Here is a 13,630-nt window from a genome sequence, read left to right as displayed (position 1 = left end):
TTACTATAAAAATAAAAGTAATTTTAAAGAGTAGAACTCGTCTAGTTTAATGAATTATGATCAAAACTTTGTTTGAAATACGGGTAGAACAATTTTGAAATTTTAAAATTTATAATTAAGAACCTTTATTTCTGGATTTTTATATGTCGAGTCCATATATATAACATTGGGTTTGACCCGTTTTCATGAGGTCCGGAATGGCCACATAGTGGTTAGTTTTAAAAAAATGATTATTTTTATTACCTATAAACTAAAATTTAATTTAGTTAAATTTCTCAAATTTATAATATTTTATTATTTAACAAGGATGGATACAATATTATCTGCTGTATTACACGAGTTAGCTAAATGATAGAATATTTGACCAATGATAAGTAAGATTTGACCCAAAAATATAGACGACGAAGGTAGCGTGCGGCCCATAAACCCTTCTTTTCCCTCCGACCGCCATCCGTTTCAAAATTCCCCCACACTTATCGTTCCCAAAAAGCAATCTCGTAAGCACAACTCACAGGACTTACTTTACACCCTACGATCTACCCACCGGCGATGAGATTTTTCGGCAGAGGCTCTTCCGATGACTCGTCGCCGAAATCGCCGGCGACGGCATCTCCTTCAACTCCTAATTTTCCTTCATCCAGCGCCGTACCCTCCGGCCAAGCGAGAGCTATCCGCCTTGTCTACTGTGACGAGAAAGGGAAGTTCCAGATGGATCCGGAAGCTGTCTCTGTTCTTCAACTCGTCAAAGAACCCGTTGGCGTTGTTTCGGTCTGCGGTCGTGCTCGACAGGGAAAGAGTTTTATCTTGAATCAGGTAGTTTTGGGGTTTTGGCAGGAAAGACTTAGGGTTTGTAAAATTTGTTTCTATTTTTAGGTGGAGAAATTGTTTAACTCAAGTACAATGCTTATAGATTGCTCAAATTTAGGATGTTAGGGGAAGTTCTTAAAATGTAGTATGATTTACCTGCGGCTTTGTGCACAATTGAATTAGTAATTCTGAATCTCTAGGGTTTTAGCCTTTAGGTAGAATCAACATCGTGGAATGACTATCGGTTACATATATTGGCTGGACTGCTCCCAGTTTAGGATGTCACACATGCTGTAGAATTCATTATATCTATTCTGATAAAAACCTGCAATATCTTATGACATTTTTTAGTTATAATTAGTTGCAAATCAGTGATGTATAATTGCTTTGATTTCTAGTTTTTCTGCAGTTTGGTGTTTTTTACTATTTAATCTTGTGTTTTTTTTTTTTGAAAGAGACTATTTCATCTTTTGTTGGTGAGTGGACTCGATGATTGATTGTCTTTGTTCTAACAGTTTGTTTATATTTTGTTGTAGCTTCTTGGTAGGAGTAGTGGATTTCAAGTGGCATCAACTCATCGCCCATGTACAAAAGGCCTTTGGCTATGGAGTACTCCTATAAAGAGAACTGCTCTTGATGGAACTGAATACAGCCTGTTACTCTTAGATAGCGAAGGAATTGATGCCTACGATCAAACGGTTGGCTTTACTTCTTTGAAAATCAGTTCATCTTTTGAAATTCATTTAAGTATAACAAACACACTTCTGTTTTTACTAATTTCCCCATAATCTTATGTAAATTTCTTTTCCTTCATGGTCCATTATACAGGGGACATACAGCACACAGATCTTCTCTCTAGCTGTCCTCTTATCAAGCATGTTCATATACAACCAAATGGGAGGTATTGATGAGGCTGCACTTGATCGCCTCTCTCTTGTAACAGAAATGACTAAACATATTCGTGTAAGAGCCTCTGGTGGAAAGACTACAGCTTCTGAGCTTGGACAATTCTCCCCAATCTTTGTCTGGCTTTTAAGGGTAACAACATATTCTTGCTTGTTTACAATTACATCAAATGGTCTTGTTATCCTTTTTTCTTACTACAAAGTTTTCAAATTACAGGACTTTTATTTGGACTTAGCTGAGGATAATAGGAAAATAACTCCTCGTGATTACCTAGAGCTTGCTTTGAGGCCTGTTAATGGTGCTGTTAGAGATATTGCTGCCAAGAATGAGGTTAGTTATTTAGTTACACATTAAAACTCAAACTCACTATAACCCATTTTGTGCATAACATTTTACTAATTAACAATTCATAATTGCTAGATTCGTGAATCCATTCGAGCTCTTTTCCCTGATAGAGAATGCTTCACTCTTGTTAGACCTGTGAACAATGAGAACGAGCTCCAACGACTTGACCAGATTCCGGTAAGTGATTATTTTAACGAACTTAAATATTATTAATACAATAAAATGTGTTAATAGTTAGTCATCTGTTTTATCTGTTAATTCTATTTTGTTTTGTGATGTGTAGTTGGGTGACATGAGGCCAGAGTTCAAAGCAGGACTTGATGCTTTAACAAGGTTTGTTTTTGAGAGGACTAGGCCCAAGCAAATGGGGTCCACAGTTATGACTGGACCTATTTTTGCACGTATCACTCAGTCTTTTCTAGATGCTCTTAATAATGGTGCAGTGCCTACAATAACCTCTTCATGGCAGGTTAGTTTTCTATAAAAAATAATTTTTTTACTCTTTATTGTGTTTTCCTAAACTATTTTCAATTTACAGAGTGTTGAAGAAGCAGAGTGTGAAAGGGCATATGAGTCAGCTACTGATCTTTATGTGTCAATCTTTGATCGTACAAAGCCACCTGAGGAAGTATGATTTATTATTTTCTTTTATTTTTTATATAAACCATTGGACAAGTGTTTATAAAATCTTCCCTCAAATCACTGTAGGCTGCAATGAGAGAAGCACATGAAGAGGCTGTTCAAAAGGCAATGGCCAATTTTAATGCCATTGCAGTGGGATCTGGTTCTGCTAGACAAAAATACGAAAAACGTTTTCATACTTTTTTGAAAAAGGCTTTTGAGGTAATTTTCTTGTGCTTTGCCTCCTTTTTAAGATTTAACAGTTAAGTTTCTTGTTTAACCCCTCCTGTTTTTGTTTTTATTGGTTATATTAAACTCTTGCAGGATCATAAAAGGAATGCCTTTAGAGAGGCTTACTTGCAATGCACAACTGCCATACAGAACATGGAAAAAGAACTAAGAAAAACCTGTCAGTCTCCTTCCACAAAATTAGACGATGTTTTGAAGGTATTGAAGTGTTATTATAATATCAATTAATTTCTAAATAGTGATTAATGTTGTTGAAAATTGAAATGGCTGTTGTTTGTCATATAGGTTCTTGATCGGCTTTTATCAAAATATGAATCAACCTGTCATGGTCCAGAAAAATGGCAGAAACTAACTTCATTCTTACGCCAAAGGTTTGTCAAATCCAGTTTGTTATCTATTTTTATATATAGTATATTCTAAGTAGTAACATTTTATTTTTGTAGTTTGGAAGGCCCAATTCTTGATTTAGTAAAGAAACAAATCGATCAAATCACCTCTGAAAAAAGCTCTCTCAATCTAAAATGTCGCTCAATCGAAGACAAAATGGAACTCCTCACCAAACAATTAGAAGCAAGCGAAAAGTACAAATCCGATTACTTAAAGCGCTATGAGGACGCCATAAACGACAAAAACAAACTGACACAAGATTACATGAGCCGAATAACAAATCTCCAAAAAAACTCAAGCTCATTAGACGAAAGATGTTCCACTCTTACAAAAACAATCGAATCCACAAAACACGAATCCATGGAATGGAAACGAAAATACGAAGCTTCATTATCAAAACAAAAATCCACAGAAAATCAAGCCGCCTCAGAAGTTGCAAATCTGAAATCAAGAAGCAATGCAGCTGAAGTACGATTAGCTGCTGCCCGAGAACAAACCATGTCTGCCCAAGAAGAGGCCGAGGAGTGGAAACGTAAATATGACATTGCTGTCAGGGAAGCTAAAACCGCTCTTGAAAAGGCTGCTGCTATTCAAGACCGGTCAAACAAACAAACTCAACAACGCGAAGATGTTCTCAGAGCAGAATTCTCCGGTACTATGGCCGATAAGGTAAAAAAACATCTTCACAATTCTTTATTCAATATAATACCTTTCTTTATCTTATAATAATACCAATCAACTTTGCTTTGAATATTTATTTCTATAGGAAGCTGAATTGAAAGATAGGGCATCAAAGCTTGAACATGCTGAGCAGTGTGTCACTACTTTAAGCTTGCAACTGAAGGTAAGATAAATATTTTATATACTTTCTGACTTAATGTGTTGGCTTGCTTTTTATAAAGTATATTGCTGTTTCTGTAGACGGCAGAGTCGAAGATAAAGAATTATGACTTGGAAATATCTTCGTTCAAAAGCCAAATGAAGGAGTTAGGAGAGAGGTTGGAAGGTGCAAACGCAAGAGCTCAATCATACGAACGAGAAGCGCAGATTCTAGAGCAAGAAAAGATTCATCTAGAACAAAAATACCGGTCAGAGTTTGAGCGGTTTGAAGAAGTCCAAGAAAGATGTAAAAACGCTGAAAAGGAAACAAAACGGGCAACTCAGCTAGCCGACACTGCCCGGGCAGAAGCCGTAACTGCCCAAAAAGAAAAAAATGAAATCCAAAAACTAGCAGGCGAACGACTGACCGAAATTGCAAGATCCGAAAGGCGTATTGAAAATCTCGAGAGACAAACGAAAGATTTAGCGGATGAGCTGGAAAGCTTCCGGTCTGCTGAGCTGGACGCGGTGTCCAAAGTGGCAATGTTGGAAGCGAGAGTCGGGGAAAGGGAGAAAGAGATCGAGAAGCTTCTGGAATCAAACAACGAACAACGAGCTAGTACCGTACAAGTTCTGGAAGCGCTTCTGGAAACAGAACGGGCAGCTCGGGCAGAAGCGAATAACCGGGCGGAAGCGCTTTCGGTTCAGCTTCAAGCAACTCAAGGGAAACTCGATCTGCTCCAACAACAAATGACTACTGTCCGCCTTAATGAATCTGCGTTAGATGGTAGGTTAAAAACCGCTTCACATGGGAAACGTGTGAGGGTTGAAGACACATTGGATTCTGTTCAAGAAATGGATGTTGATGATGGTAATGGTGATGGTGTTGGGATTGGGGGTAAAAGAGTAAATAAGAGGTCTAGGAGTACGACTAGCCCACTGAAATTTGCTTCTACAGAAGATGGTGGGTCTGTCTTTAAAGGCGATGAAGATCATACAAAGTTTACGATTTCGAAACTGAAACAAGAGCTTACCAAACATAACTTTGGTGCTGAGCTGCTACAGTTGAAGAATCCTAATAAGAAAGACCTGGTGTCTCTTTATGAAAAATGCATTCTGAATCGGTAAGGTAAGTTGGTTTTTTTAGGTATAGCGAGTGTAGAGAAGAAGTTAGGAGGAAATAGGGTGTGATTTGCCACTTTTACTACATAGATTTTATCATGTCATTTTACTGGTGTGGTATAATTTTGTAGACACTAAACTTGCTTTGTAATTGGATTTTTTTTTGTTTGTTTGCTTGTTTGTGTGTTGGTTTGGGTTGTATTGTAGGATATGTGAAATATTTTGGTTACCGGCATGTTAATTATTACTAACAAAGTCTTTGATGCTCTCTTTCTCTCCCTTTGCTTTTCGTTATTTGATACTTGTTGCTTCATAATGATATCTATGATTTGCTTCACGTGTCATTGGATGAATATATTGGTATGTAATAAAATTAAAATTGATAAAAAATGAGTTTACCTTAATTTTTTAGGATTAGGTTAGACTCTCCAACCCCAACTTTATCTGAAGGTTGAAATGCTAGTTTTCACTTTTCAAGTCCGGCTTGGGTTTAGGACTTACTAGTACTATATCTCGTTTGTGTCCAAAATCTTCACATTGTGGATATGTTAGGAGGTATGACATATAGTTTATAGAATGAAACATGGTTGGAGATGCACACGAAAATTGGATCCTGGTATGGTTCCGATCCAACCCAAATTCGTTTGTAACCGGTTCTCACTGGCGCAACCATAAATTTTGATACGCCGTACAAATATTGTAAAGATATATTTTATGTAGTTATCCTATTCCGAACATTAAAAACATGGTATAATCCCTTAAGTTTGGGATACAATAATGTTAAAAATGTTTATATATATATATATATATATATATATATATATATATATATATATATATATATATATATATATATATATATATATATATATATATTGGGGATGCAATAGTACCCCCACCGCTCCATATAGCTCCGCCATGGCTGGTTTTAGACAAAAATGTATCGGATAATCCACCAGACAAAATTCAAACAGATTCAACATTTCGGATGCAAAAACATATTTACCTCCAAATCCTAAACAAGTTCTGTTTTCTACCCGTTAAAAAACTATATTTTTTGATTTTTTTCTCCAATTGTTGGAATAATGCAAAAAACAGCTTGTTGGACTTTTTTTCTTTCTTTTGTGACTTTAATGACCCTTTTAACACAAATAGATATTGCATGTTAGTTTTCAACACACACAAAAACACTTCTATCTGGTTTGTTATGGGCGTGTTTGACACATAGCGTTTGACAAAACACTCTGTTTTGAACAACAAACTTTTAGTGTCTAGTTTAAACAAAACACTTAAAATCTAAAAGCTATCTCATGTAGTGTTTAACAAAACGCTACTCGTTATCAGTTACCGGTTACCAGCTACTGGCTACACGTTACCTGCTGCTACCAACTAGTTTTGCCGAGCACACCCTAAAACTCTTCAAGGACGAGTTCAATAAATTCTACCGTTGGCAGTAGAAAATCGGACTTAATTGTTATGAAAGTCTTATCAACCAATCAAAATAAGGAAGCGTGAGAGCATTTTGATTTGTGTTAAATGTCCAACAACAAAGAACAATGCAAAATGCGTGACTTAATTATGTGCAAAGACAATAACAGTACTTTGCGAACTCATGCAAATAAAACTTGTTTGGTTTTAAATGGTCAAGCAGATCTGGATCAACCGAATGCTACTCATGTCGAAGCAATCTTTCTTTACAACGACGACATGATTCGAGAAAGCTTTTGCAAGTTCATGATTCAACATTTTTTTTATTGTCAGGTAACAATCATGTTTGGAAGTGATATATATTTTATGTACTAAGTAATAAACCAACTAATCTAGACTAACTAATACGCGATAGACAATGTACCTAATCGAATAGCATGACAAGTAAGTAAGGTATCAAACACATGGAACGAACATATCAACTAAATACTACTAAATGTTAACTAATTCAAACAATTAATTAAAAAGGTTTTTTTTTTTTTTTTTTTTTTTTTTTTTTTTTTTTTTCTAGTTTTGCAAATCTACAAACTTAAAACTATTATTACTAAGAGCAATTAAACTAACAAGCAATTCAAATTAAGAATTATGACAAGATATTAAATAAACTTCTGTTTAGATTCGATTCACAATACTCCTATGGTTGATTTCTTGGATAAGTGCAATGGATTATGTTGATTGTTGCATACCGATTCTTAAGTTGACTAAACTTTATGGTTAAAAGAATAATCCTTTAGTAAAGCTAATTCATTCATACATTGATCAGGTGAACAAACAAATAAGATTACTAATATTTAATTTGAGTTATGCTAGACTTGAACTATGACTGACATTAATGGGTAATAACATCAATTCAATACATGAATGGTCATCACATATTAGCTTCCACATTAACTTACCTATTCTTCTATTTAACCTTATGTTTATGGTCAAAATACTAGTCTTACAACTTTGATGGTCACAAATTTATAAGATTCATGTTTACTAAATAAGAATAGTCATCCAATTCAGAAAAACTCAGCAATAAATTGAAGAGATAGTTATCATTAACACAAAATGATCTTTAACAAACTATTATAACAAATAAGAAACTAGCAACAATCCAAAATCCAATAAATCAACACATAGTCATAATGATCATTTATTCTAAACATAAGTTAGGTTTTTAGCTCATTATTTATGGAAACAAACTCTTAAAAACGAAGTTCACAATGTAAATCATAGTGAATACCAAAGTAAAAAAGTTTTAAGAAGTAAATTTGCCTAAAATTTCTTCAAAATCTAAACCTGAATCGAAATCTGAGCTTCCTATGTGTTCCAATACTTCTATGATCTCCAAAAGTCGACTAAAACTCCAAACATTCGTTAGGTTTGAGAGAATAATCGCAATATTTATAATTTTCCGAATCTGGCCCACCACGTCGTGGTTGACCGCTACCACGACGTGGTCTTCATTAATGTAAGTCCCTAATCTGCCTGTGTATCAATCATATCCGTTTGATGGTGCGGAATCCCAATCAAACGGATGATGTCAGATCAAATAGAAGAGAAGGAGAAGAAGAATAATATGAATCTCTGTATGAATTGATTGAATTAAAGTTCCAGATACAAAAGATTCACACACACAAAATGCTCTCTAGTTTCTCTCTTCTCTCGTTCATCAATCTCTACTCCTCACCCTAACACCTATATATATACTAGGGAATATGGGCTTGGTGAACATGGGCCGTAAATGGGTTTACAGTCGTAAACCTGTTTACGGCCGTAAACACCAAGTTGTTTACGGTCCAAGACACAAAAATACATTTTTCTAGAAAAGTAAAGTATAAACCATATTTTTGACCCAACAATCTCTCCCTTGGTTTATAACTTTCTTTTCTTAATTGACCCAACAAGCTCCCCCTAAAAAGTAGCTGACTTCTCTTGTTAATCTTCATTGGAAGATTGGCTTCAACATTTATCTTCAAATTCTTCACAACTTCAAGATGTACTTGATGAATCTTCAATGAATGACTTCATCTTGAGCAGTTGGACTTTTCTTCAGAATTTGACATTGAACGCACATTGGGTGAGGAGACTTCTTGTACTGATTCTTGAAAGATGGCGCTTTCAGCTTAAGAATCTTCAGAGAGAACATCAGAGGGAACAAATCTTCTGGATCACTTCAGCGGGTACAACGATAACAACAGACTGATTGAGGAGGCTTCAATGCAATCCGTCACATAATCTTCAATTTCTGCTTCACCTTGCTACTGGGGTTGAAGGAATGAATATTGAAAGAATAATCTTCATTTCTTGCTCTTTCGAATGAGAATTCTTCGATGCTCACGGACGAAGCCTTAGCTCAGAAATCTTCAACACAAACTCCATGAGTCTTATCTATACCTGAAATCACTTTTCAAAACAAAACAAAACTAAAATAAAACTTAGCACACAAATTAAAACAGAAGCAAAAATATTTTTGGATTTTTGATTTTTCTGAATAAGAAATAAAACAGAAATAAAAATATTTTTGGATTTTGAATTTTCTAATTTTTGTTTTATTTTTGATTTTTTTTTAATTTTTTTTTATTTTGTTTTTTTAATTCTCCCCCTTATATTTAAATTAGAAGAACACTATGAACAAACTTAACAAAAAAACAAAAATAATAGCTAACTTTAAGAGTGATTTGAGATCAAAGTTTTTAGACAACCTTTATCCGTTTATCAGTACCTCTCTCTTTATTAATATATCTGGTCAATCGCCGGTATTGTGGTCCACTTAAACACGAGAGATTGTGACAAAATTAGGACATACTATAAGTGACAAGACAATGTGATCCTGAGTTCCTAGATAATATTCCTTAAGGACCATTCAGCTGACGACGACCAAAGATATTGTTGTCCACTTAAATTGAGCAGCGAGATCTACAGACAACCTGGTAATTGTTCAATTTTAATTATACTAGAACGTGTTTCCCGCTTCCTGATATGCTCCAACCATCAAGGACTTCCATAATACTCCTTATACCGGGTGAGCAGACAATTATTAAGAGAGAAGATAGATTTAGAATGCATATGCTGTACATCCAGGTCGGATCTCTTCCAATCACGCAAAGGATGAAACATATGACTAACTGAAGTTTTAGAGGGATTGAGAAGAGAACGGTGCATATACTGTGTACCAGGTCGGATTTTGAGCCACGCAAAGGAGACAGTATATGGCTAACAGATGGAAAGAATTGCATAGATAGAAGATGCAGAGAAATAGAGTTGCATATGTTACAGTCCATGTCGGATGTATTTCAATCACGCAAAGGAATCAACATATGTCTAACAGATAGAAAGAAAGAAAATAACCTTCTACAGACCTAGCTTATCGGAATTCCCCAGTCAACCCATCCAACCGGAATTAAGGACAAAATCCGCACATCGAGGAGAAGTGAATCCACAGTTCTAGATATGGGTTATTTAATGTGACCGGTAGATTCCCATGTATATCTCCTTGCTCAACCTATCCGAGCGTCGTATTGTCAGGCTAAACGGATCTAACCTAGGTCAATGTTAGTCAAGTTCTTGAATTACTTAAGTTTTAACTCTTCCTAGTCAAGTCCATTTAAAATCTTTCGTGCCTACCAGCGCATCGAACACAGAGCCTAGACAATTCAGATTCAGACCCTTACACATATTCAGATTGCATGTTATCACATGATTATATCACTTCCCAAAACATCTCCTACAAGCACATTCCATTAACACCATATTTTTGATTTTCTGATTTTCTAATGTTTTTTGGATTTTTTTTTTATTTTGGATGAAAAAGGAATTTAAAATTAAAAGGAATTGAATTTTGGGGTTAAAAGTGTCAAAAATGCGAAACTTGAAGCGAAAAAGACGGGTTATGTTTTAAACTTCGGAGGAATGACACAAGGAGCTTGCTAGCTGAGATGGTAAGACGCTGTGTTTGTGAGCTGGAGGTCGCGGGTTCGATCCCCAGCACCTCCAAAGTGTTGAGTTTGAGCCATTAGAACTTTCCTATGTGCACATGCAAACCCTAATTGCTTGGATCTAGGTTTCTCTAATTGAACATGCATTGAATCCAAGACTTACAATACTAGATCTAATGTAAACAATTGAATCTAATCGTATGAATTTGGATCTAGAACAATACCTTGGATTACTTTCTTGATACTTCTTCTTCTTGGAGCTTAGAGTCACAATTGTCACTCCTCTAATGGCTTACAAACACCAACTAGCAAGAAGATGATCTTGAGAGAGAGAGAGAGAGAGGAGGGTGAGAAATCATCCCTAGGGTTCCTTGCCTTACATGAGTGCCGATTTCCCTCACCCTAGGGATCTATTTATACTATGAGCTACTAGGGTTTCACCTTAAACCCTAATTGAATAACTTAGGCCCTAAGCAACCCAAGATCCTCCTAGATACTAGGCTTGGACGATTTTAAGGTTCCCAAACCCTAAATTTCATCCACCCTCATATCCATAAGGATACATAGCCCTAAACACAACTATCACACATTTGACAGTTTATGCCCCTTTATTCAATTAACCTCTTTAAGTCACCAAATTAATTGTTAATTAATATATGACTTATATTAATCAAATAACAATATTATTCCTTTAATATATTATTCTCATAATATATTAACAATAATATCTCTTCTCTCTTAACAAATCATCCTGTCAAGTTGCTATGGTGAAGGCAACCCAAAAGGACCATGCACAACCGGGTCAAGTACTTACCAAATATAGTTATAGCCTTAGACACTAATCCAATAGTCTCCCACTTGGATAAGTCTAGTAACTATATATGCAAACACAAACCGATTAGCAATCGTAGCTCTCAAAGACGCTGTCAACTCTGAACTTATCAATCTCCTGTCCTTTAGATAAGGGATTGTACAGTCCTCTATTTAGATATTATGCAGACAATCTCATGGAACTTATTGTCCAGCAATTGGTTTCTCGATCTCAGATTCATTTGACATAGAACTTTATTGAACACATCAATTCAGTCTTGACCGGGCCCGACACATAAGTCAAATCAAATCATCGAGCGGCCGTGATATCGCTTTTATTCTCTTAGGATAAAAGTAACAGATAAACTTCGACTTATATGCATTTACTATTTACTAATCAATTATACACAACAATGCGTTTTATAACATCAATTTACTGATGCGGTTTCGCATTATCAATGCACAACCAATTAATAAACAATAAACCATATATCTTGGTTTTAAGACCATATGATATTATCTTCTTGCGATCACTCGTGTCACATTCTATAAAGTGATTCCAGCAAGTGCGGGTTTATTCCAATGCTCAAAACTTGTTCTTAAGCACTCATGAACGTTGTAGAAAACCTTTGCTATGTCTAATACCCTTTTAGACAATCTACACACCAATTCATGACAATCTTCATTCATACCTACTTCCAACATATGAACGATTATGGACCATTCGAATAATTCGATTATTCTTAATAACTTAATCATTCAGGAAGTCAAAACATGCAAAGTGAAACAATAGTTAAGCAATTAACATAAGACAATATCTTTACTCATAAATAATACTCTTTTATTTAATCATCAAATGTCAATTACATTTATCTATTACATGTTTCAAAACTATCTAATCTAAGCTAATATCGTCTTTCAGCCCAATGCTCTTAGCGTGCTGCAAATGCTTAACCCTACTCAGTCCCTTCGTAAGGGGATCTGCTGGGTTATCCTCTGACGATACCCTCTTCACTACGAGGTGTCCTTCTTCTACTCGATGTCTAATAAAGTGATATTTTCTGTCGATATGCCGAGATCTACCATGATCCCTTAGTTCCTTGGTCAAGGCAACCGCTCCCTCATTATCATAGAAAATCTCCATCGGCTCCTTTATGGTAGGCACAACTCCAAGATCACCAATGAAGTTCTTCAACCACATCGCCTCCTTTGACGCTTCGCTCGCTGCAATGTACTCTGATTCGTACGTTGAATCAACTATGGTTTCTTGTTTGGAACTTTTCCAAGTCACCGCTCCTCCATTAAGGGTAAAGACCCAGCCCGACTGTGATCGGTAGTTGTCCCTGTCGGTCTGGAAGCTGGCGTCACTATACCCTCGCACCTTTAAGTCATCGCTCCCTCCGAGAACTAAGAACCATTCTTTGGTCCTCTGAAGGTACTTAAGTATATTCTTGACCGCAATCCAATGAGCTCTTCCAGGGTTCCCTTGATATCCACTGACCATGCTCAAAGCAAAGGCCACATCAGGGCGAGTACAAGTCATAGCGTACATGATTGAGCCAATTGCGGAAGTGTAGGGTACTCGACTCATCTCAGTTATCTCAGCTTCGGTACTCGGACTTTGAGTCTTACTCAATTTGGCATTACTCTGTATCTGTAGTTCTCCCTTCTTCGAGTTCTCCATACTAAAACGTTTTAGTACCTTATCCAAGTAAGTATTCTGACTAAGTCCTATTAGTCTCTTACTTCTTTCTCTCACTATCCTTATTCCCAAAATATAGGAAGCCTCTCCGAGGTCCTTCATAGCGAAGCACTTCCCGAGCCAAGACTTAACTTCCTGCAAAGTCGGGATGTCGTTTCCTATGAGCAGTATGTCATCGACATACAGAACGAGAAAGCTAACTATACTCCCACTGGCCTTGACATATACACATGATTCATCTTCACTTCGTACAAATCTAAACTCTTTGACTTTCTCATCAAAGCAAATATTCCATCTGCGAGGCGCTTGCTTAAGTCCATAAATGGACTTCTCAAGCTTGCACACTCTATTGGGATGCTTCGGATCGACAAAACCCTCTGGCTGAGCCATGTAGACATCCTCAGCCAACTTCCCATTAAGGAAAGCGGTCTTGACATCCATCTGCCATATC

At 36.2% G+C, this 13,630-nt stretch overlaps 1 protein-coding gene across 1 annotated transcript; it reads left to right on the top strand.

Moving 5' to 3' along the window:
* The first annotated feature begins 418 nt into the window (after positions 1-418).
* Positions 419-5,421, top strand: LOC111914698 (uncharacterized). The gene is made up of 13 exons (XM_023910405.3): positions 419-813; positions 1,344-1,505; positions 1,636-1,845; positions 1,930-2,043; positions 2,134-2,235; positions 2,342-2,527; positions 2,597-2,686; positions 2,767-2,901; positions 3,004-3,126; positions 3,214-3,299; positions 3,372-3,984; positions 4,082-4,159; positions 4,237-5,421. Exons 1-13 carry the CDS (start codon positions 550-552, stop codon positions 5,260-5,262), a joined length of 3,189 nt encoding a protein of 1,062 aa, XP_023766173.1. The 5' UTR covers positions 419-549; the 3' UTR covers positions 5,263-5,421.
* Positions 5,422-13,630: the final 8,209 nt, after the last annotated feature.

Source organism: Lactuca sativa, chromosome 4 (assembly GCF_002870075.4).
Source record: "Lactuca sativa cultivar Salinas chromosome 4, Lsat_Salinas_v11, whole genome shotgun sequence".
Taxonomy (NCBI): Eukaryota; Viridiplantae; Streptophyta; class Magnoliopsida; order Asterales; family Asteraceae; genus Lactuca; species Lactuca sativa.
This window is presented reverse-complemented; position numbering and strand designations above follow the sequence as displayed.